Source organism: Myiozetetes cayanensis, unplaced genomic scaffold, assembly GCF_022539395.1.
Source record: "Myiozetetes cayanensis isolate MyiCay16 unplaced genomic scaffold, myiCay2020 scf1, whole genome shotgun sequence".
Classification (NCBI taxonomy): domain Eukaryota; kingdom Metazoa; phylum Chordata; class Aves; order Passeriformes; family Tyrannidae; genus Myiozetetes; species Myiozetetes cayanensis.
In genome coordinates, this window is record NW_026086604.1 from 53,812,012 (window position 1) to 53,836,769 (window position 24,758).

The 24,758-nt window shown below is 33.6% G+C and overlaps 1 protein-coding gene across 7 annotated transcripts in view; it reads right to left on the bottom strand.

The window, feature by feature from the left end:
- Nucleotides 1-7,592: 7,592 nt before the first annotated feature.
- CDH19 (cadherin 19) overlaps nucleotides 7,593-24,758 on the bottom strand; it is a 115,451-nt gene continuing 98,285 nt past the window's right edge. For all 7 annotated transcript variants that reach the window (XM_050323359.1, XM_050323388.1, XM_050323412.1 and 4 more), the window contains 3 exons: nucleotides 17,269-17,386; nucleotides 14,895-15,146; nucleotides 7,593-11,200 (listed from right to left, as the gene is read on the bottom strand). In XM_050323359.1, coding sequence (XP_050179316.1) covers nucleotides 10,710-11,200; nucleotides 14,895-15,146; nucleotides 17,269-17,386 — 861 coding nt within the window. In that variant the 3' untranslated portion in view covers nucleotides 7,593-10,709. The remainder of the gene's footprint in view (nucleotides 11,201-14,894; nucleotides 15,147-17,268; nucleotides 17,387-24,758) is intronic.

Genomic DNA, 24,758 nt, shown 5'->3' on the forward strand with positions numbered 1-24,758 from the left:
AATAAGTTGAGTTGACGGAAGCTTTCAACACCACAAATAGCACACTGCAACAGTGAAGATGTATTAAACTAGTGGTTCGAAAACCACGAGCTTAGTCCTATCGCTTTATTCTAATATTTTGCAGTGAGGTGCAGAAACCCAATAGACAAGGTTCTTAATTAAGTTTTTGGGCTAATCAAGAAATGAGGAATAACACTAAGATATAACTGTGGGGCAAACACTTTCAGAATTGTTCCAATAGTATAACACTGCATAAAACTGCTCAGTGTTAAAGCATATGAGTACAGTCTTAATGAGCCCATGTGCTTCTACACTCAGTGTCTTCTCATTAAGACACTCAGAATTTCCAGCAGTACAACTATTTAGTGATTTTTTTCCCATTCATTAGTCTGAGCAAACCTGCATGAAACATTACCACCAGTACATATCTCCATACTTAAAAAAAAAAACCAGAACAACAAAACACTATAAATTTCTCCACATTGACATAATTTTAAGGACTTTTTAAATATGATTTCTCACTGTATGGATGATTGATTGCTCCAGCTGATAATCCTGTCTCAGTAAAAAAGAAAAATACCTTCTAAGAAAATCAGTAGGCACTTGTTTATTTTCCACTTGTTTTGCATAAGATGGGGTTAAGTGTGCACTGGGGCTTCAGCATATTGGTTTCAGGTGGTAGGAATTTAGAACATGTGTTGTAAATTGGATAATTAACTTTTCTGATGAGGAAGCATGCACATTCAAAAAAGGCATCTGAGACTAGAAGAAGAAAGTTTCTGAAAGCTATGTCAGATTGAGTTGGACTGTTGCCTGGAATGCACTCAAAGATTAATCTAAAAACTGGAAGTGTAAATAATATTGAAGAAAATAGTTGTTTTGTCAGAAGACTATATTTTGCTCCATTTATGCTGTTGCCACGTATGTACTTTGAAAGCTCAAAGGATGGATCAAGGTATAGTGTCATTTTAAAACAATCACAAAGGAAGGAAAGTTGATGTTTGTATCTCAGATTCATCTCTATAGCTTACCTTTTAATGGCTTCTCAAGGTCTGAGTTTTTTCTAGTTTCTTTGTTTTTATGTTTTATTATCAAAGATGAATTATGACTTAATTTTCATACTTTGATTTTGAGATGCATGACATCGGTTTTATTTCTTGTCCTCCCTTATCCTTTTCTAAGGTACACGTTGTAGAGCTACCCTTCAGAAACTACTATGAGAGATAGGAATAAGTGGGTAGGAATACAAAAACTCTTCTGGATATGCCTAGTTTAAACCTAACTTTTTTAAGGGTATGGTAACTCCTGAAAAATTATGGGGAATATTAAATTTCCAGGAAGTCAGAAGCAATAAAACATATGTGAATTGCCTAACTTTGATCAAACAAAGAAATAAGCAAGAATTCTTGGGTTTAGGATGATGTTGTTTATCTAAGAAAGCAGAATTTGTATGCTTTCTCTAGCTACATATGCATAATACAGTTGTTTGCACCTCTTAAATCATCAAACAAACCAAACAGCCTAGACTTTGAGCTCATCTGTGAGCTAACAGCTTTCTAGATAAGCAGATGGTTACGCTACTTATTATGTACCTTTCCTTTATCCCAGCTGTAATATTTCTGGATGTAACTATTACACTTGGCAAAAATTTTCCCTAAAGTTAAACTGGTAACATGTTGCTTTTTCTTCTGAGTTACCTCAGCAAGAAAGATGACAGAAAGTTTTATATGAACATGTCAAACAACACTACCTCTATACTGCTGATGTTTGGACATCTCTTATTATGGTTGTTACTGGGGGTTTTATGTCACTTGTGCCTCTAGCTTCACTGTGTTCCTCTTGAGGGCATCCCTGCCCTTCAGTACACTGAAGTTCTTCTCAGTTTGGTGTTGTCCATGAACTTGATGAAGGTTCATTCCCTACTAGAGACCACGGAATTGTTACTGAGCTTAATAGTTATCTTCAACAAGCTCCAAGGAACATCACTAGACTGGAGCAATGGTGAACTATTCAGTTTCTCACCCATATTGTAGTCTACTCATAGAACTATACTGATATTTTTCTACTTAATTAGAGTACCTCCTAGATGGCCCATGGGATCAGTCCTGTAATGCCCACCTGATTCCTGCGTCAAACAGCTGACACCTGATGTGCCAGAAATTCTTGGATTGCTGGCACCAGACTCTGCTGTTCTCCAAGCAGATTTGGGGGTTGTTGAGGTCCACTGTGAGAAAGGAACTTCTGTCCTTTTTTTTTTTTTTGCCATTTCTTGTGCAAACTGACATAAAGATATCCTTATCTTTTCATGAAACATTTCCTGTAGATAAGTAATACCCATTCTTAGACATTGTTAAACTCTCAGACTTCAAATGTCAAATAATTATTAAAACCATAAAAAGACATTCATCATAAAGGAATACAAGATCAGATAATTTGTATTTAACAATCTGTTTATATCTATCATAGAAACTTTTTCCCATTATCACTTCCCTAGTAAGGGTTGTGAAAATGCTTGCCACCGCACCATCATGAACTAAACAGCTACAGTAAAATATCTCTAACATGCCATTCTAAGAGAACAAGATAATGGAAAGCATCTCTGATGTCTCTGCAATAGTAGGACTGCTGTTAGGTGTTTCAAAGGATATTTTGTTCCCTACAAGGGAAAAATAAAAGTCCAAATTCTTCTTTTAGCTTAAGTTGCAGAACTCCTGGTAGGTTTTTTTTCTGATTGTCTTTCAAACTGCATTACACAGTGACACTTCTACCTTCTTGTATTTGGTTCTCTCCTTCTCTTTTCTTTTTTTTTCTGTTTTTTTTGGGTTTTTTTTTGCTGTTTTTTTTTCCTTTTAAAGGAGGACATAAAAGAAACATCAAGAAAATTCTCAGAGAAAAAAAATACACACTTGTCAGCATCCTGCAAGTGATAAATCAATAAGGGGGAGAAACTTGGAAAGATAAAATTGTTCTATGTGATTTCTGGAGAAAACCCCAAAAAAGTGTGTATTTTACAAGGAATGTTAGGAATAGTCATTTATGTCCTGGACAATGCAAGGGAAAATTAGAAAGGTGGTACAAGCTTGATTTAATTTTCAGTGTCCAGAAATATTATTCATTTCCATCTATCCTGGTAAATGGTAATTCTAATTACCTTTAGTTCTAACCAATTATGTCAACTTTATTAACAGTCTGCAGATCTCTACTCTATCCCTAAGGAATGAAGTCTCCAGAGAGCTCTGCTACAACAGCTATGTGGTGCATTAGGTTGTTCCCACAATTGCTTGCATTGAAAGTTTTTTCATGGACAGCAGAAAAGGCAAACAGGAAAGCATCAGCCAAGTAGATTCTTTTTTGGATTTCTGCTGCTCCAAAATTTTTCAGGTTTATAGCAAAAGCAATCTCTTTGTGGATTTTTTTAGATTTGTTCTCTAATCATCAGGTTCTCAATGTCTATACCATTCTCCAATAACAATGGAAAATAACTCCTGAAATCCTGTTGCAATAAATCTTTCAGATGGTTTATGGGTTATTACTTGGTTGGGGTTTTTTTGGTGAATCTGAACCATCTATCACATAGGAGCAGTTAGACAGCAGAAGACCAAAAAACTTTGCTGGACAAAGAATCTGCAAATCAAAACATTTGGTGAACAATCAGGAATTTCATATTGCAAATACTGAAGAAATACCAAGGATAAAAACACATTTTTGACAAATGCTTACAAATTACAGTGGTTTTAGTTTTGTTTACTTTTTCTCTGGTAATGCAGATCAACAGAAGGATAAGAGTTATTCTCTCCTCCCTTCAGAGGCAATTCTTCTTCCAGAAATACTTGAAATTCAAGGAAACAGTTATTTCTTAGCTTCTGACTATGGTTTCCCCTTGAAAATCCTACAGGGATTGTAGACTTACAGGTAGCAACTACAGAGATGTTACTGTTTGTAAGTGACTTAGTGTCAGCATAGCACAGGCCTCAGGACCTGTGAGCTATTCTCTGGAATTCTCTTGGTCTGAGTGGATACATTTCATGGTTTGTTTTTTTGTTGTTTTTGTTTGGTTTTTTTTTGTGTGTGTGTGTGTGGGTTTTTTTTGTGTGTGTTTTGTTTTGTTTTTGTTTTTTGTTTTTGCCATAAAAGAAATTACCTAATGGCCAGGCAACTATTATCTAATTTGTTTTAGCTTTGTTTAGCTTTATGTAAACATGCGGTGTAACTATATATACAGATGTATCTTTATTTTAATTATTTGAAAGAGTTATTAGCTGTAGAATGAACTTATGGTCTTAGAATAAAATTCAACATAGTATAAAAGCACAAAATAAGAAGAGACCTTGAAAGTATCAGCCTAGGATGCTGTCACTGGAACAGGATGCTACAGGGTGCAAACAACTTACTAGTGCTTAACTTCTGATCGTAAAAGGGCTGCAATATCAGGAGCTGGTTAAAATGAGAGCTTTAGAAAAAAGAGGTATTCAGCCTATGTAGAACAAACTATATAAATTATATTCAGACCTGTAGACCAGAGAAGAAAGATTAAGGAAAAGAATGTCAGCAAACATACAAAAAGGTCCTCAAGCAAATCTTTTGGTCGCATGCAAAAAAGTTGTTCAAAGTGAGATACAAAACCAGAACTAATTCAGGTGGATATAGAATTTTTTTTTTACTTACTTTATTAATGGCCAAGAAAACACAAACAGACCTGCAAAAATTGACTGTAGTCCAGCAGTTGGGTAGTGAGCTGAATATTTCAGAACCTACATCTTGTGTCTAGCTCAGGAGTTAGGCAACTACATGAACCATTTGACCTCTTTTGGCCTTCATTTCATGTCTTTTTCTCTGTATTTTCTGAAATTTGTGATGTCAAAATAGGTTTCTCCTCAAGGAGCTGACTTGGAAACCTATAGCTGTTAATAGAATACTATGAAGCAATAATAATCATTCAAGACTGACAGGAGCTATTGCCAAAGAAAAATATTGAGTTTTTAAAAATAAATCCAAATGTATGTGAAGGTAGAAAGACAAAGTAGAATCCTTATACCCCTATAAGACTGGTGAAAGAAGATGAAGCTTTGGTAGTGATTAATCAGCGAGTTTGTGCCCTCAGTGACATGAAGAAAATGTATTAGTAGGAGGTCTTTGCTGTGGAAGGTCTACCATGTCTAATGCAGTCCCATGAGGACATTTTGAAGCACTGGAGAGTCCATCCTGCCCTGAATTTCTATGGTACCTGAGGTAGTGGCAACATGGGATGGCAAGGAATTTGAACAATTTACTCCAATTTTTAGGTGGCTGCAGTTCGATGAGATGTACCACAGTGGATGCAAGTGCCTGTGGAAACTGACTGAGATGTTTCTGTTTTCAGTGATGGAAAAGCAGGGTAAGACTTTTGTGACAATAAGATGCTTTGACAAGAAGAATATGGATAATGTATTCATATAGTCACTGTAATCGATCTTTAGGAAGGCTCATAAAATATTTGTAAAGTAATTGTAATAATATTTTGAATTCCTAAGTGATGTAAGTAGATAGGCATTTGCAACCGTGAAATGAAGTTCACTGAATATAAATGAAATGTAGGCATATTGAATTAGACCTCTGAAAGTATAGAATAAGATGTTTAAGGATAAACTTCTTTTAATAACTGTTTTACATCACTTGAACACCTTGTCTGGCCTTGTCAAAGTATTTGTAGGTATGGAATAAATAATAAATTATTACTAAATTATGTTTATGAAAATAATTATCAATAACTAATACTCATTAATTATATAAATATAATAACCATTTTTATAAAATATATCATATATAATACATAAATAAAATCTATTATTAATAATAATTATTATTATGGGAACTACCTCTGGCTTACTTTGTTTTAAAGGAATGTGCAAATTTCAGAAAAAATATTTGTGTGGGTGGTCAGAGTGATGAAAGATAATGGGTTGTCAAAAATTAAACAGGTAGTCTAATACTAATTTAATTTCATGATCAGCATTTTATTTTATCTACTGCATTGTACAGTTTTGGTTCATATTTGATTTTTCTTTTCTGGACTGAATGTTGTTGTCATTTCATAGCTATTTTAGAAGCTAGAATATCCTTGTCCTGTTTAATTACTCTTCTGGATAAGTTCCAAGTATAAAAGCAGATTTATTTTTTTTTTAAGTACTATTTCCAGAGTGGGTGATCTGTATTTCTGTCATTACATTTTATCAGTTTTCTGTCCTTCTTTTTTTCAGGACATCCAGGTTCTTGCATATATCTCAGGTGTCCTCACTATTAATAATGGGGAATATTTTTGACATTTTTAAGTCCAATTTACAGAATCAGCATATAAAAAATTATTTCTCCACCTCCTAAGCTACTAAAATATTTGTCCAAGATATCCTTTATAAAATCCCTTTTCAGAAGCATTTCTGATGACAGAGCCTAATTTACCTATAACAATGTCAGAAGGAATATTTTGTATATCTGTGGGGAGGTTTGCATCCTTTTAAGATTTAATCCAACAACTTCTGCTGTATCCTTTTGGTCAGATACACGTAAGCAGATTTTGTTATCTCTTTACAAGCCAAATCTACTTGAACCTCCGTATGTGGAGTATTATCTAAATTGTAAACTTTAATATTATGAAAGGATTACCTAAATCACAATTAAAATGTATGGGCAATTAAAAGCCTTTGAAATTCCATTCCTGTTTCTAATGATGGCTTCTAATTTTATTTATTAATATTTGTTCTTAGTGTCCTATATCTAACTGCCTTTACTGGCAAATATCTTGTTGAGTCCTATGCATATTTCTGAGTAATGCTACTATATATTTTCTATGGATAAAGTGTTTGATACTGATCCAAGCAGTCTCTATGCACGTTTTATCCTTCTGTGCATTGAAGTTAAATGTCACTATTTCTTGAATTCTGTATATAAGGCTGATATGGACCCTTACATGAAGAATTTCTCTTTTTCCAAACAAATATGAAAGCATTCAAATTACTGTTGTAAACATACTGCTTTAGTAAATATAAATTTACTTTATTTTTCTTTATAAAATACAGGTTTGTCAATTTTCTGCTGAAGAAATGTTACAGATTTTACTAATAAATACTGATTTTTTTATATATATAACTTCTATTCTATTTTTTTATAGTCTGGATCAAGGCTAAAATGTATTCCTTGCCAGAATGTAAAATCACATAATCTCCTTCTTTATAACTTCTGCTCCTTAGAAAGCATATAGTAGATCTGACTTTGAAACATAAAATGCACACTGTCTTTCAAACAAATTTTGCTCTCATCTGATAGGGTGAGATTAAATTAAGAATGAGTCTTAAAACAACCAGATTTCCAATGCAAATGTTGAAAGCAAAGCTATGAGTGTAATGACAATACCTGTGAGAAAATGCAGTAGGAAAATTATGCAAATTAAAGACTAAGACTATCCTCAGTGGTATGGAGGATTTCTTCTCAGCGTTATGACAGTAAAACACCTACATCAGGATATAGAAAGTGAAAAACAAGTCAAAACTATTTTATTTTCCTTGAATGGATAAAATAAATATGTTTTTCCTAGCAGAATAATGAGTCTGAAGCTGCAGTACATTGTTGAATTATTTTTACTTTTTTTTACCTTCAAACATCTAAATGTTGAGCATTTATTAGTATATGCAAAGTTTCAATTTCTTTGGTTTTTAAATAATAAAACCAATAACACAACACTGAGTCCATAGGAGTGAGGCTGAAACAGAAAGCCAGAAAAATCTCTTCAAAAAATTCATACCGAAAAGCAGTGTGTATGATCATACTTCCTTTGACCAGTCAATAAGTCTTCCTTATATTCCCTTGGGCAGGTTATGAACAGCTGAATATTTACTATCTGGTACCATACTTACACTCTTCATATCAGCCAATAACATAGTGAGTTCTATCTACTAATCATTTTTTAAAAGATAAAGGTGGTGGAGGATTCTATTGGTAAAACCATGCACAATTTCATAGATTTCATCATCAAGAACTCTGATTTATAGCTTATCTTTTATTAATTTCATGATATTCATTATTGTGATGTCTTTATGTGATTAATTTTTGCTTCCTCAGAATGTTTACTTTCTTCAAAAAGGAAGGCAATTCTACAAAACCTTTTTCATCTAAATGAAAAGAAGTATGAAATTATTAGGTCAGTTCAGTGGTTCTTTTCTCATATGTGGAAACAAATTGACTTAAGGTTTGACTTAGATTGAATAGCATGAATCCAATCACATGTGGCCCAGTAACAGCTAGGAATAACTTCTTGTTTCAGATCAAAACATGCCATTTCTCTGTTATGCAAACACAGTTTTAAGCTTTTTCAGTTAAAGATCATGTAAGATCCATTGTAGGCCATTATTCTCTTTCATATAGAAATTACTGACAATGGCATGCATTGGTAGCAAAAATTGCATGGCTGTGGTAAGCACTACTTACAAAAATTATTTATCGTTAAGTGCCTTATGGGAAAAAGGGAAAATTATAAAGGCAAATATGGTTGAGTCTTCAAGCCTATTTCCCCACATAAAGGGACAAAATCTCTGGACTGAGAAAGAATCAGACACTGTTATCCTTTTTGTACTAAATACAACCTGAAAACATGAGGAATTCTCTTAATTCCACTGGGACCATCTGTGGAATAAGGATTTGTTTAGAGTATAACACACATAAATCTATAGACCTAATCCTAAAAATGTAGTTTTCACTATTTCCAACAATCAGTACACGTATAGTTGTTCTCTCTTTCTCTATTCCTCTTCATAGAGCAAACTACCAAGATGTACGATCTTATCTCAAATAAAAGTTACTTTGCCACATCTGTTTGAGAGCAATTGGAGTAAAAAGTTAGAGCCATTAATACAATATTTTTACTTGTGAAGCTTTCAAAGTTGTTTTGTAACTGTTTATCCATATTGGCATTCCAGCACGAGACTGGAAAGAACCTTTTTTTTTTTTTTCGTTTTTATGAAGCAGGTGCTGCTTCATCTGCACCTGTTTGGATGGCCACTCTACCCCCCACTGCCCATTACATATTTTTCCAGCTATGAATATAATGAATAATGTTTCTGTCCTTATCAGACCTCACACTGGAAATCTCTCCTGATTTTCAAACTCCTCCACATGTTTTATTTTTAGCTACCAGGAATTTAAACTCTGCACTGGCACCTTTCCACTAAGCCTACATGCCTTGGTTTTCTTCAGTTATGAGTAAAGATGATGGAAACATTGCAGAGCTTGTATTTTGCAGGCCTTTGTTTGTTTGTTTGTTTGGGGTTTGTTCATTTGTTTGTTTATTCCTTGCATAAATTTTCCTGGCTCTCTGTAATTCAGTTGAACTTACCTAAAATCTTACTTAAAAACAATAAAAAAAGGAAAGCAGAAAGAAATATGTTGCATAATTTTCTTTATCCCGATGCCAGCCTTTAGCTGATTGAATCAGTTGATTACATGATGTAATTTCTGTAAAATGAGTACCTGATGAATGGGAGATGAATAAAAAACAGGGTTGTTTTCTCCACACAGACCATTTTGAAAACATTTGATGACCCCAGTTCCAAAATTGCTGCAGGGTAGTGGTAAAAGTAAGAGTAAAGATATATTCTGTGACAGCTTTATATTCATTACAGAATGTTTGGGCAAAATACAGTGGGAATTTAATTTTGAAATCTTACTTGAGACTCAGAATGATTCAGGATCATTTTCAAAGTGGATTAACATTAAAGCATTTTATTGTCTTATTATCTAATGTCATACATAAAATTTTATAACCATCAGCTTAGCATTTTAAAGATTCTTAATATTGTTATAATAAAACTGACTACTGCAGCTAATTTTATATTCCATAGTAAAAAAATAAATCTGTGCTGGTAAATCAGTCATCCTTTAAACTCTTAATAGAAGAAAAAATGCCTCTATTTGGACAGTATTTTGTTCTAAGTACAGTAATATATAATATGTGGTCGGTCAAAGTATTTAAGTTAAATGTTGATTCTTTTTTCTATCTTATTTGCTAAATTAAGTATCGGTTTACACATCTTCCAACAGTTTCATTAAAAACTAAAATGGTAGCAAATACTTGCTGGTGTTGTAATTGGTCTTTATTTTTACACTGATAGGAAAAGACATTTGTTTTAGTTTTATCATCTTAAGAATAATAAATAGATGATTCTGTGAGCACTTCTGACAACTGTATTAGAATACCTAGGGTCTACTTTTTCACACAAGTATATTTATATAATGAAGCATTATACAAATATGTATGTTTAACTTTGGTTAATGAATGTATTCAACTGCAACATCAAAAGTCTATCTTAACTTTGGAAATGGTTTAAAGCTTATGGATGATAGAATGTTTGCAACATCCATTTATGGCTTCTACTCCTCCTTTTGTACATACAAGACCCAAGTTTTCAGTATCCAGAAGAAGACCTAGATATCCAAAGCAGCACAGTTTGCATTCAAGCCCTTAAATAACCACAAGCTTTTCAAACAGTAGGCTCCATCCCCTCAAGTCATGACACCCCTGGTGTGATTTTTCAAGAGATTTCTACATCCAAGACTTTCTGTACTAAAACCCTTTGGCTCTTATTTTTCCATGCTTAAATGCGGGATGACCTCCTTTTTAAAAAATCCACAGCAGTTTTTTGTTGCTGAGATTTAGGAAAATAAAAGAACCAACTGAAGGGTACCTAATCCCCCACACTTCTATGGGAGGTGTACATGCCTGCAAGCTGTTTAAAGTGAGGTCCCCAGTCTGCAAGGTAGTCATAACTCTGATCGGCATCTGACATGTTTGAACCCAACGAGCTGAGGGATCCTGCCAAGGATCCAGTCCCCTCAAATGCGTAGGTCTGAAGTGAGTCATAGGGAGGAACAGTAGGATCTGTATTTGCTTCTTCAAGCTTTTCTGAAATGAATTGCCTGAAGATTGCGCTGTCTGGGCCAACCTGCAGAGACTGTCTGTAGAGGCTGTGGATTTCGGAGGTGACCTTCCTCCGAGGTTTGTGTGTTCGCATGAGAGTCCGTGTCCTCAATGCTGAAATATCAAAGGCTTCTGTGTCCTCCTCGCCACCTCCTTCATCATCGTAACTGACAATGTTCTCTCTGAATTCTTCCATTTTCTCTGAAAAAGGAGACTTCTTCTTTTGCTGCTTTATGGTTACAATTGCCAAAAAGAACACTTACCAAAAAAAAAAAAAAAAAAAGAAGAGCAAAAGGAAAAATTAAGCAGATAAACAGAACCAGAGAACTTGAATATGCTTGGAAAGACTTAAATGGTAACTTTTCTTAATATCAGTGCTGTTGCAAAGTGAAACTCCCTTAGTAAATTTATAGAGCTGTAATTTTTATGGATTTTATGGTTTTGAGATGAGCAATGGGTGTGTTGGGAAAATGGTTACAAAGGGACTTATAAAATAGTTGAATGAAATGGAGCAGTTCTTTTTGTAGATGTGAGTTTAGAACTGATGGATACACAGGTTATGCTTTTTGAAACTGCTTTTTTTATTACATAATATATCCATTTCACATTCAGAATTTAAATTGTTAATCTCTTACTGTCTCTCTGATCAAAGCCCCAGGAAGATCAAATGAAAAATGAGACAAAGAGTAAGCTATCCTCCTCATCTAGTTGAATCATTCAGTTCCACAGACTATGCAGAATGCAGTTTAACTATTTCTGTTATGTTGATTTGCAGACTCTCACTAAATTTTGTGTTGTTTAATTGTCAAGGTCTATGAAGATGATTTCATTTCTTTCATATGTGAAAGCTTTTTAAAATTTTATTTTAAAACACTATTTTTAATCCTACCTAATTTTTCCTTTTTAACTGATTGATCTCTTTGAATTAGTCTATGACATTTAAAAGGTTAATGATTTCAGTTTTTAACTGAAATCAGGTGAAGTTCTACTTAATAAGTAAGTAGTTTGTGGACTGTAATTTTTCCTCAAGACATGAAATGATCCAACTGGCAACAGTTGCCGGATTTTACTTAAGAACATGATGAAACTGAAGTAGTTCTTTATTTCTACCTATTTACAGTAAACTATTTCATTTGATTGGGAAACATCAACAACAAATTTAATATTTAATACATTTAAAATATTTGTGTCTGTAAAGAGTGTCGTAATTTGGTTTTCTTTTGGACTAACATATTTAACTATATCCCTGCTTTGACTTTTGTGATATACCTAGGCCCAGTAGACACCATGTGCTTATTCCACTTGGAGAGAAGACCTCTTTGCAAGCAACCAAGAAACCCCTGGTGAATAATTCCACTGATGGCCTGAATAATGCATTGATACAGTTTTCCTGACCCTTAGTCCCTTAAGTAACTAACACGGCATTGAGATATCCTGCAACAACGAAATAAAACTTGAAATGAACACTGACCTGCCTGTAAACTTAAGCTGTCTAAAAGGCCTAAGGCAGATCTAACCTCAAATTTAAATAAGGTGACTGGAAGAGCAGGTAAGCCTGTTCCTGTGTTCTCTGTTGGAAACCAGGAGATGGATGCAGAGTGCATCCCTGGACTTTGTTATGGAGTCAAGAAATGGCTGATGTCTTGCCAAGAGGACTCCCATTTAGACATAAAAATTATGAGGTTCCCTTCCATTGTTTTCACCCTTGCCCTATCTATTCAATACCTAAGCATGGATAAATAAAAACAAATATATTTTTTTCGTAGGCTGTTTTGCTTCTGCAGTTTCCTGTATGTCATCAGATCTTGAAAGTTCAAAGCCATATGAAGTTGCTGAGTCATAGCTAACAATTATGTGTGCTGCTTCTTGACAACCCATTTTACTGTGAGACTAAATTATAGGGTTCTATTTTAGGAGAAATTTCAATGAGTTTTCACCAAGATATTCAGTCAGGAGGTGAAAGGTACAACAGGAAATTATTAGAGTTGGTTCCTATTCCATATTCATATTCCATATTCATATTCCATGTGCTAAGGAAAATAAGCAATAACCTTGTGGACAGAATGCAGAATATATGTGATATAAACTCAAATTAATTCCATTTAATTTATTTGACTTGTCTTTTCTGTCTTCTGTTGCTACTATAGCAGACTAAAACACATTAGTATAGAGCTGCAAGCTTTCATTTTCAGGCCTCAGTTTTGTTGTAGTTCATGTTGATAAATATATTGTATGCTTTAATTTATAGAGTAGTAGAGGTCAGACTAAATAATGAACATAGAAAAAACCCTTCTTTGCTTAGATATCTCTTATATGTAAAAAAAAAGGTTTACTGTATAGTTGTATTTCTTTCAGTAATATAAAAAATTAAAAATATTTCTATTATTATATTTGCTCTCATTAACAAACATAATGAGAGAATAATTTTCACTGAAAGTTTTTGTTTCTTAGGACAATGTTATTCCTGTTATTATTGCTTCTTTCTTTCTGGGCATTGAATTTGCGCAGCTAGATATTATGCTGCTGTTTTCTTGTTTTGATTCTAATTTTTTTTTTAACATTATTGAAAATCAGTTTATGCTTGGTTTGCACAATTTATGAGTTTGTAACCTATCAATTATTTTGTGGTATTTTTGGATATAGTGTTTTATAAACATACTGCTGTGTGGCATATGCCCTATTATTACACAGGCAACAGAGACTTAAAGTCTTCCTATGCTGGTTTATTTGCATTAGCTTGAATTTGGTATTGAGGCCCATGACCACTGTCACTGACCAAGATCTAAGGTTAATCGTTTTGCCTTGGAAAACAAACCTACCTGTCTCTACCTCTTTTTTCCTAGCCTCAAAAGCTATCACACCTTACCCTCACTAACTCAGGCAGGTTCAGAATTTCAGGACAGATATTTAACCTTTAGTGAGTGATTAGTGTCAGTATCATTAAATCACTCATGGAACACTGCAGGAATATCTTTTTGCTAAAAAAGGCAAATGCACTGTTGCAGTGATAGGTGTGTGCTTCATCAGGTGAAGCAGGTGTTTGCCTGAGTGCGATCACTCCAATATATCTTGCAGCAACTATAGCCCCGTTCAGAGTGGGAACAGCCTTGGGTCATCAGTCTGGTTTTGAGTGCCATTTACCAGCCATGCATGACCCTTTGCAGGGCTACTAGCACAACTCTCTATATAAATATTTACATGTCAGACTTTTTGATCATGGTACAGTGAATTACTGCATGTATGCATACCTATACATAGGAAAACAAAACAAAAAGCAACCATGTTTCTGCCATTAGCTGTCCAATACATCTATCTAAACTCTGCATTTGAAACACTCTCAAACCCACTTTTCAAATCCACAAGATCCCAAGTGTAATGGAGGTTAAGTCTATGTCTCCTGATAGGAAAAAGGACATGCCCAGCATCTGGAAAAAATGTTATCTGGAGAAGTAACCTTATTAATTGACAGAGAAACTCCCTATTTGTACCCAAATTAACTTTCTGAGAATGTAATTCTTTTATTATTTATTATTGATCTCAGCTCTTTATTCTTCATTCCTAAGGTAGAATGAGTGCAGTGCTGCTCCTCCTAATATACTCTTACACTAGCAAGTTTTCTTGTGTAATGCTGTCTTCAGCTTTACCTGGGCTCCATACAGACTTTGGGCTCTTAAATCTTTATTATTGGAATGCTGGAGGGTTAAGGAGGTCCATGACTCAATTACACCCACATTTTAGTAAATAGTGTTAGAATTCAAATTTTACTGAAAACTGGGGAGGGGAAGGGAGAAATTACAGTTAAGAAAACAGGAAAGATACCAAACATTTGCCTTATTTCAATTTTTCCCAATGGCCCAGTACTTGCAGTCTTCCAGTCAAGGAAGTATGTCTTTGTCACTTAACTAACCCCCCTGTAAAAGAAAACAAAGTAATTTCTCTTATTTGTACTTACCTAGGAGTATTAGTATGCACGCCAAAAAAGCAACTAAAGCTTCTGTGCTGAGACCCAAGGAATACATGAAAGCTCCATATCGACAATAAAAGGTGTTTACTTCAGTGTCACAGTCGCAGACAGTGACAGTGAGAGTATTTGTGCTTGTCAGTGGTGGGGTCCCTTTATCCTCAATTACGATTGGCAAGTAGAAAAAAAACTGCTCTTGCCTCCTGAAGCCACTTTTGCTTATGAAAATTCCAGCTGTGTTATCTAGAAGATAAATTATGATGATGGTATGAATTCATATGTTTTCTAACAACAACAATAATATTCCAGTGGAATCTGACCTATTTATAACCAATGCTACTGTGCAAAGCTACATAATAAGAAAGTTAAAAAAGTAAACCCAGGCACTGATATTTGGTGAATATTTTGTCAATCATGAATAAATTGCATTTATTTTTGATGTGCATTCCATGGACAATAATAGAATTTGTCCTAGGAACTCTGTTTTTAATGTTCGGAGTTAAAGAAATTTGCACCATTTTCAGTATCTGATGCCTGCTCAGATTAATTAATTAGTTCTAAAAATAGTTTCATATAACCAGCTGCTCCTAAGCCAGCAGTTCACAGATAAAACATAGACAGTTTACCAATCAAAAGGGTTAAACACGTGTGTCTAGCAGCACATTGTGAAAACAGGTGGCAAGAAAAAGAGGCAAAAAAAAGAAAAAAAGTCCACTAAAATAGTCTTTTAATTCTTTTTCTAGCTCAAAAACTGTAGCTAGCTGGATTCATACTATCTAAAATAACAAAAAAAGTTTTAGAGGCTTTGACTTTGCTTTGTATTTAACAAATAGTATTTAGAAATCTGTTCTGTACAAAACACAGTAAGCAGCTTAATTTCAACTCCTGCTGCATATCAATTAATTCAAATATGAAACATAGCTTGTACCAGAACAAAATACTCCTGTCTACATCTATGTGTAATGATAAGAAAAAAGAATTATAAATATTTCTATATCAGACTTTTTGTCCTGACAGAGTGAATTACTGTATATGTCCATACGTATACAAAGAAAACCCACACACATACCAAAACAAAAAAAGCCCCATGTTTCCACCATTACCTGTCTAATACATCTATCCAAACAGTCTACTGAAGTTAACTCCCTCACATTTAAGTTGTTCTAGGTTTCTGTCATAGTTCAGAAAGCAACTCTGAGATAAAATGCTGCAGTCACTTTTGCTCTTCCTTAGGATTATCACAATTCACTCAGCCATTTCTGTGGAATGCAACAGAAAGGGACAGATTGAGAGCTGATTGCATCATATTTTAAAAGGTGGGTGTTGGCTTTTTTTTTCCTTTTTTTTTTTTTCTTTTCTTCCCCAGTAGTAGCTACCAAAAGGATCTGAATATGTTGCCTTGTGTGAGGGTCTTGCCTGGGTTTTGGGCAGAGCAAAGCAAGGTGGGAAAGGCTCATGGCTTTGTACACAATTTGACCTTAATGTAACATGATATCTTTTCCTGGCAGGGAGTAAGAGTTAATAGAGATGGGATTGAAAGACTTGTTGATACATTGACTAAGTCTGAAGAAAATTGAGCAGAATAGTTTGCTGTTTTAACAGACAGAACTTCCCAAAACTTATTTCCATTGATTTATTCCCTTAGCCAGAACATTCAAATAATTAACGAAGTCAATGAGAACAATATATACTTTAGCTGAGTCTGAAGAAGCTTTTTTTTTGTAGTCTTAGTAGACTGACCCTAAAAAGTCATCTTTGAAATTCCATCAGATATTTCAACTATTCTTTCACTGCAGACTGTTTTTACTTGCTACTTCTCTGTATCACTCTTTTAATAAGAATCTCAATCAATACTAGTTCTGAATAACAACAAAATACATAAAAACATCATGTTGTGTCATCAATAATCAGTATAAGCAATTTAAAGTATATTATGACATAAGAATGCATTCCTTCTTATCTGTTTTTATAATTTTACTGAAGTGATGAAGTAACAGACTTATTAATCATTCTTTTCTTACTAGTGATATTGTTTTTCAGACAAATAATTTTAACAAGAAAGTTGGAATTGGGCACCATACTCTACATTAGGAAAAAAAGTTTTGAGGAGTACCACTTTATTTTTCATCTCAACAGTTTTTCTTTCCTTGAAATAAAAACTGTCTTTTGCTGTTTATGTTATCCTTTTGAGAAGGAAAATAAACTCTGACAGTATGAAATAATTGTTTTGAAATAGAACTCAGGACAAGTTCATATCTTATAATGACAATTTCTATTTAAGTGAAAAGTTTTACAAAATTGAGAACCACTAGAAGCATGCAGCTTCCATTAAAAAGGTCTTAAAGAGCTACATGAATGACACTACCTTGATTGTCTTTGACAGTAAAATGTGAGTTGTTTGTGGCCTCTGGAGCCAATGAGAAGTTAAAATGGTGGCCTTCTGCTGAATCATCTTGATCCACTGCACTTATGGTTTTAATTAGCTGGGAAGACAGAAGAACAGAGTTGTTTAAGAACAAAAGAATTTCCTTGTCCTTGAAAACAATAAAAGGATATAACAGGTATGTGAAACTACTGATGCTGAAGATGTGATCTGTGAGTCTATATTGAGTGCCTATTATGCAAATATTCACCACATACCCAAATAGGCTTTTTGAGACTCATAATCTGCAAATACTCTGCTTTAATTTTTCATCATCTTGAGACAGGCAGGCACTAAAATCTTGAGAAAATGTAAAAGATTTTCTAAATCAAGTGACCAGGAGAAAATGAAGACTCCATAAATGAAACAAATAATCATATATATGGTGGGTTGGTTTTTTTTTTTTTTTTTTCCCCTCAAGGTAAAGAGTATATCATTCTAAATTTCAAGAAATCCTACCATACAAACCCCATTTTCTTCCAAGCCACAAGCATATTGACACTATTCAATTGATGTATTGTAGCTTCAGTAAGTGAGACTTGTTGACAAGTTCATGTGCTGAATTGTTGATTCTGTATAACAGATTGAATATGGAAATTTTTGGCTGCTTTTTCTCAAGAAATCAAAATACTCTTCATTTAGAAATATGTCAAACCAGATAGTCATTGAAAGATAAAAGAAAAAAATAACAGCATTCAAAAGAATATCTTTTATGTCTGTAAATTAGCAACCACAGAGTTAATATAATTACCAATATTTCTGTTTAAAAAGAGCTTATATTTATTACTTTTATTAGTAAATATTTAATGCATATAATAGCGAGCACTCCTACTGATCAGGAGGAAAGCAAAATGGTGCAAGCCCACCAATTTTCAGAAAAGAGAGGGTTCTATTTGAGCTTGGGCTCTATTTTATGAGTCATATCATGCCTTGTAGATATTTGTGCACAAGACACTTGAGACCTCAACTTTCCTCAAACCAGAAAGCACTTGTAGGCTTTAAAAGCAAAACAGTAAGTCAACAGAAGTGACTACTGCATCTTTCCATCTTTGCCTTTGAAAACTCTTCTGATTACAGCTTTTTTAATTCAAAAATCTAAGACTTCAGCACACATTATTTTTCTTTTCAAGCAAGCTAAGTTTGATGTAATCATCGCAGCAGAGAGCAAAAGGTGGCTTATACCACAGAAGGTTTGTATTCTTAACACTGTTCCCTTTTTATATGGGAAATTTATTTTAAATCTGTATTTTCACCCTACGGACAAGTGAGGACACTTGAGATTTATTTTTTTTTTATTTCTGTTAACGAGAAGAGTAACTCTTCAGTAACATCATACTGTACAAAGGATGGAGACTATTAAGGCTTTTTTTTTTTCTTTCCTCAGAACTAACAAAATCACTAAGGTGATGCAAATACACATATAAACATGCAGGTCAAGAAATCATTGAGGAGCAGTAGCTGACTGCTAACATTACCTTGGTTACCACAAGCTTCATTTTTACAAGGAAATACAGTTCCTAGAATATGCTCAATATGAACAGCAATAGAGTACAAAACTATATATCTAGTCTAAACTATGAAGACTGAAATATTTTTGCTATAATATTCTGCCATATGCCTCAAAAAACTAAAAAAAGAACATACTGGCCTTTCTTGACAATTTGCTGGTAAAATGTTTATGGTCACAGATGAAAAAAATCTTGGTATGGATTTATATCTGTCCTTACAATTCAGGGTTTATTAAGGTATACTAAATATACAGAGTAACATAGTAATCTACAAAGGCATCTTAGCCTCAGCTAATTTGTTTTATTTTGTTTTGTTTTGGTTTTGATTTGGTTTTAGTTTAGTTAATTGGTAGAGTAGAATTACCTAACTACATAACAAAAGAACCAAAAAAGGATGTGTGACATTTATACTTCCAGTTTTCATTCTATTCAGCCAGGTATTACCTATGTTTTTAGAAAGTATATTTTTTAGGAGCCTATCACGTTTGAAAATCATAAAATTATTGCAGTTGTAAATTAGATATTGTTTTGCTTTTTCATTATTGACTTTCATATTCTACATACAGAACGTATTTGATCCTATAAATTTATTGGGCCTATAACTGATTTAATCCATTACATTTTGAGGAGTATGTGGCTAGCTTAAAAAAAAAACAAACAAAACAAACCACCTTCCCTTGCTTTGGTCTGTGCTGTCTTGTTCTACACAATTCTGAGATTCTTATAATTATTCTATCTGTATTCATATGCCTTTAAGGATTCACCTTAGCAGCAGGGGAAAATCTGGAAAATAAGGACAGGGTAAATCCTTTTTGTTTACTTCTTGCTGTATCTCTTCCATTAAGATTCAGCAAAACCCAGATTAGTCTATAAAATATTTAGAGAACAATAGGTACCTCTGATTTTGCTGAATCTAAAAAAAAAAAACAAACCCACTCAGAGAGAAGGAAACTTCTGCTTTTTTTTCCCCAAGTTTTCTATATTTTTGTACATTTAACATAGGAAATACTAGCCTTTTACTGGGAAAACTAGCATCACAAACTGCACTTAAACCTGTGTGTCTAGGTTTACAAATTCTTACATTTTAGTGTGCAAGCAAAGGAAATATAGTAAATGATATGTTGCTTCTGCAAGGTTGTATCAGTTGTTGTATTGACTAGGCTGAAACTTAATTGCTTTAAAATTTCTAATTTCAAGTCTCATTAATCTAGAAGTTTTAATAATCCAACAGTCAATTTAAAGTGGTTATTTCTTTAAAGCAGAGATTAATTTACTTGATTCTTGTTGAAAAACTGATTTAAGTTAATGGTGGGTGGGCCTCATTTACAATTTCTTTGCAAACACACAACTTAAGGTATAGATTGTCCATCTGAACAACAATCAGTACTGTTCATTTTGATGCTAGGTACTTTGAGTGTAGAATTTTGAGTCCTTCCTCTACACCCAGCTATAGTCTTGCCAATCCCATGGAGGTATTGAAAGAAGTAGGAACATATTTGTCACCTCTCTCTACTTCAGTTTTTTTGGTTTGTTTTCCAACAACATCCTTCCATAGGAGCTCTGCTGTGGTTTACACAATGTAAGAGATCTAATCACCCATCTTTTTTGGGAGTCAAGACCTGGTTTTGTTCAAATTGGCAGAGGTCTTATAAGTAGTAAGATTTTTATTATTGCTTAATAATGTTTGCTGACCATCAGATTTTAGTGCAGGTAAAAGATTAAAATGTTAATTACTATGGTCATCACTGCATGTTCCAAGTAGGCCTTCTGTCTCAAGACCAATGTTCTCCTGTTGACTGCTTCTGTTTTAAAAAGTAAATTGGCACAGTATTGACCTGTTTTCTCTGGCTCTACTGTAAATGTTTCTGCTCAGCTATAAATAAAATGTTGTACTTATCATCATAGGATTAACATTTGCAAAGCTCATGCTATGACACTGAGATGTTTTTTTTTTTATGTTTGCTTGCATATGCTGATTAACTTGTCCCACCTCTGCCATTTGCTAAGAGGTAATGTTGTTGAATCATGGTCCATATAAAAGAGAAATGGGCCTCTTTGCCTACTATTTTAAAATGTCACAAGTTACATTCAGTGCATCTGCAGGTGCAGCTTAGAGTAAGAGTCTGCTACAATAAATGTTGCTTTCACAGTTTCTTCTTGTTTCTATGCTCTAAGGGATGCATTCATTGTTATTTTTTAAACTTTTTATTTTCCTATCTTCACTGTTCAGATGTTTTTTGTAAACGATGAAGAGAGCCTGCAATGTGAAATAATAAACATTGTCTTACTAACCTATCACTTTCACTTCTCAGCTATCAAAAATAATTTTGCATCATGACTTATTAGGTAGGATCTGTTTTAGCAAACTGCTCATTTTTAACATTAATCATATACTCCTAGAAGTTGTTTAAAGATTTCCTCTCTTTTCTTGTCATTTCATTATGTAGAGAAGTAATATCAAATGAGTACTTTTCACTTTCACTGTAGCTGATTATTATTTTATTTTGTGCTCAGTACTGAGTAAATAAATTTAGTTCTTTTCTCATCTCTAGCTCAAAGTGCTCTGCATACTTTGTCACTTCTTTGGATCTAATAAAAATTGCTAAGCAAGCTGCAATATCAAAGTCACTTCATACATGATCCCCAAATTATAGGAACTCAGAATTGCCAGAATAAATACTCATTAGAGATGACAGCATGAATTCAGAATGTAGGTATGTTTCCTGTAGCTTATCTTGAGCTGAAATGGGCTTCCTGCATGATATGAAGAAAGACCAGCATTCACAAAAGTGCTGAAATTACTCTACATGTAAATAGGTACATTCTGGAAGGTCAGGTTTCTTACATTTAAAAATTTTGCTATGGTCTACATCAAACTTTAAAACTGCATTTTCCAGCTGAATTAATTTATGAATGCCTTGGGAATTAAGCTTTTAGGTTTAGATTCATTCTTGCTGAGATGTCTCCAGTGTTACCTTTGGGACAGAGTTGGTCCACTGACTATTTGTATAGAATATTTTCCGTGAAGTTCAAAGGTTTATAGCTACTCTACGTAGCCATAAATAGTAAATATAAAAGAAAATATTGATGAGCACATTGTGGCCATCATTTACCGTGTTTACATACAGTTACAAAGTTGTAAGGTCCAATAAAAAAGAAATCATGAGTTTAAATATCTTATTAATGTTGTTCTATTTGATCTGATAATAACTATAATGTAATAGGATAGAAGGCTATTTTATATAGCCTTTTATCCTATAGATGTTCAATTTATATTCAATAAATTGATATTCAATTCATTTGAACATGTTCAATTCATGTTGAAATGTTCGATACATTTTGAAATGTTCAATTTTAATCTTCAATTCATTTTGAAAATAATATATTTAATATTAGGAGTGCAATGAAAGTGGTTTTTCAGTGTGCAAAAGAAAACTTCAGTTGTGGTTAGTATACAGCTGACTTCTGTATTATAGGACAGTACAGAACTATAACATTAAATGGATAGTGAAAAATCCATTCAAAATGTCTAATAAACATGATAAATGCATTTAGTATGATGCCAAAAAACACCTATCTGTCTTCTTTACGTCCATTTTTATTGTCAAATTTAGATTATAGTCCCACAGACTGAAATATAATCCTTTTGTTTGAATGACTTTTGGAGGCTAAGTCAAACGTATCTGTAACTCTTACAAAAACACCATACAGGGACTTGAAGACCAGCACTCAGTCAATAAAAGCAGACAAAGAATTTTTATAATCTTTCAGAAAATCCAAAACTTCAAAACAATCCCTCTTCTCTAGACTGAAGCTACTATTAACTATGTCTGAGTTTGGATGATTAGTACAACAATTAGTTTTATTCATGGTGTATTTCATACTCTATATCACAACCCAGCATGCTCTTAGGCTATGTAAAAATACCTTAATTGCCACATGACTCCACGTATCTTTTATAGTAAATCAGACAGACACCAAGATAAAATCTAGATTGAATAAGACATTTCATTTTTTGTCAATATCTTTCTCTTTGCTGTGTCTTTCCTTCCATTCCCCGAAACACTATAAACTGGGAGATGCAAATATATCTAAAAGTAGAAACAGCTCAGATCAGGGAAATAAGTGACATATAGAACAGCTCTGAAAACATCTCTCAGCATATTATTTCCAGCTAAATGGGTAGACATTGCTGGTTTAGAAACTGAAATGTGATAGTGTAGCTATACAAGCTTTGATCTCAACTCAAAATGTAAGGAGATTCCTGAGCTGTTTAGAGTCGATTGCAGAAATATGGCTAAGATAAAAAGATAATTAATGTCCCGATTAAGTCCTTCAACTGCTTAAAATGATTCTTCTGAAATGTAAATTTTGTTATTCAGTGGACAACCAGGCCATCTATAAAATCACTTTTGAACCTTTTGGTTTCTTTCTGATGAAAATAAAGGATCTTTTTTTCTGTGAGTAAAAATTAAAAAAAAAAAAAGGATTAATAGCACTGAAGATACATGAGCTAACAATTCTGTTTAAATCATAAACACTGAATAAAATATCATAAACTCTGACTGTGATAATTATGCACTTCAGTAGCAATTTCCTGTTGTTCTTCCTAAGATCATTTGTTAATGAGAAAATTATTTAACACTACTGTCACAGTCTCCACAGGCTAAGCTAAAGATGCCTGTAATTCTCAAAAGCCTATAGCAATGAAAAAAACCAAGAACTCCAAAATGAAAGTAACATTATTCCCATATGTAAAATGAGAAAAATAACATGTTCATCCCTCATTCATGTATTACAATGTCAAAGAGGAATTATTCTGTGTACTATGCCCAAAGAGTTTATAATTATTGTTACCACTGCTAGTTTTTTACAGAGCCATTTTATCCAGTGATTCCTAAAACACATAATATGTATAGTTAATTGATATTGAAAAGTAGCTATTGATAGGTTAGCATACAGATACTGTTTATCAGTAAGCGACTGCAGAATATTAAAAACCGTGAGAAATAAATCACCAGGGTTTTTATATCGTAAGCAAGTCCAAAACATGAATTACAATTATCCATTTTATAAACATCCATATTTAATTCATGGTGTCTCGAAGTCAAAGAACGCAGAGTGCAGCTGATTTAATGCCTGCACTTTGATCTGTCAATGAGTTACCTAAAGACCAAAAGAAATGAGCTTGTTCCAAATACCTCTGAACCAGAGGTACTCTTAGCAGACTGGGAAATTACCAAATGCAGAACAAACAAATTAAATGCTTATAGAAGAACATGGATGCAAAAGGCTATAAAGAAATTACTTGAGCAACAGGAAAAGTTTTATTTAACTGCAGACTAATAAAGGTCAAAGTAAACCAAAATGTCATAAAAAGAGAGGCTCTGTGATTTAGAAACCAAAACATAGCAAAATGTTTGAATGGAATCATCAAAGGTATCCCACAGGTCTTTTTTTGTGTGTCCAAACAATGCTTTAGAGTCGTGGGAAAACATATAGATTTTCCTATCTGTAACTTTTATTGTTACTTTTTTGTTGTTTTTGCTTATTTTGTATATTTTTCTTAAAAAAACCCACACACAAAACCAAGAGAACCTAAACCAAAGCAAAAAAAAAAAAACCAAGCCCCCGCTCCCAATTTTTAACATCCTTGTTTTCATTTTTACAAGAGGAAAATGGAAAGACAGCAGTGTACCTGGGAAGTAGGGCAGCTGACTGATGTTACCCCATCCAGCCAGGGAAGAGTAGGAAATGCAAAAAAATCTCCAGGGAAGGATGCTTAATACAACAATAGCTTAAGCTGCCATTTTCAAGGTGTTTCAAAGGCCATGTTTTAAACATTTTCAGACTTCCACGGAACTAGACAGGATGTGAATTGAGTTCACAATAAATGATTTCTAATTGAAGGATTCAACGAATCTG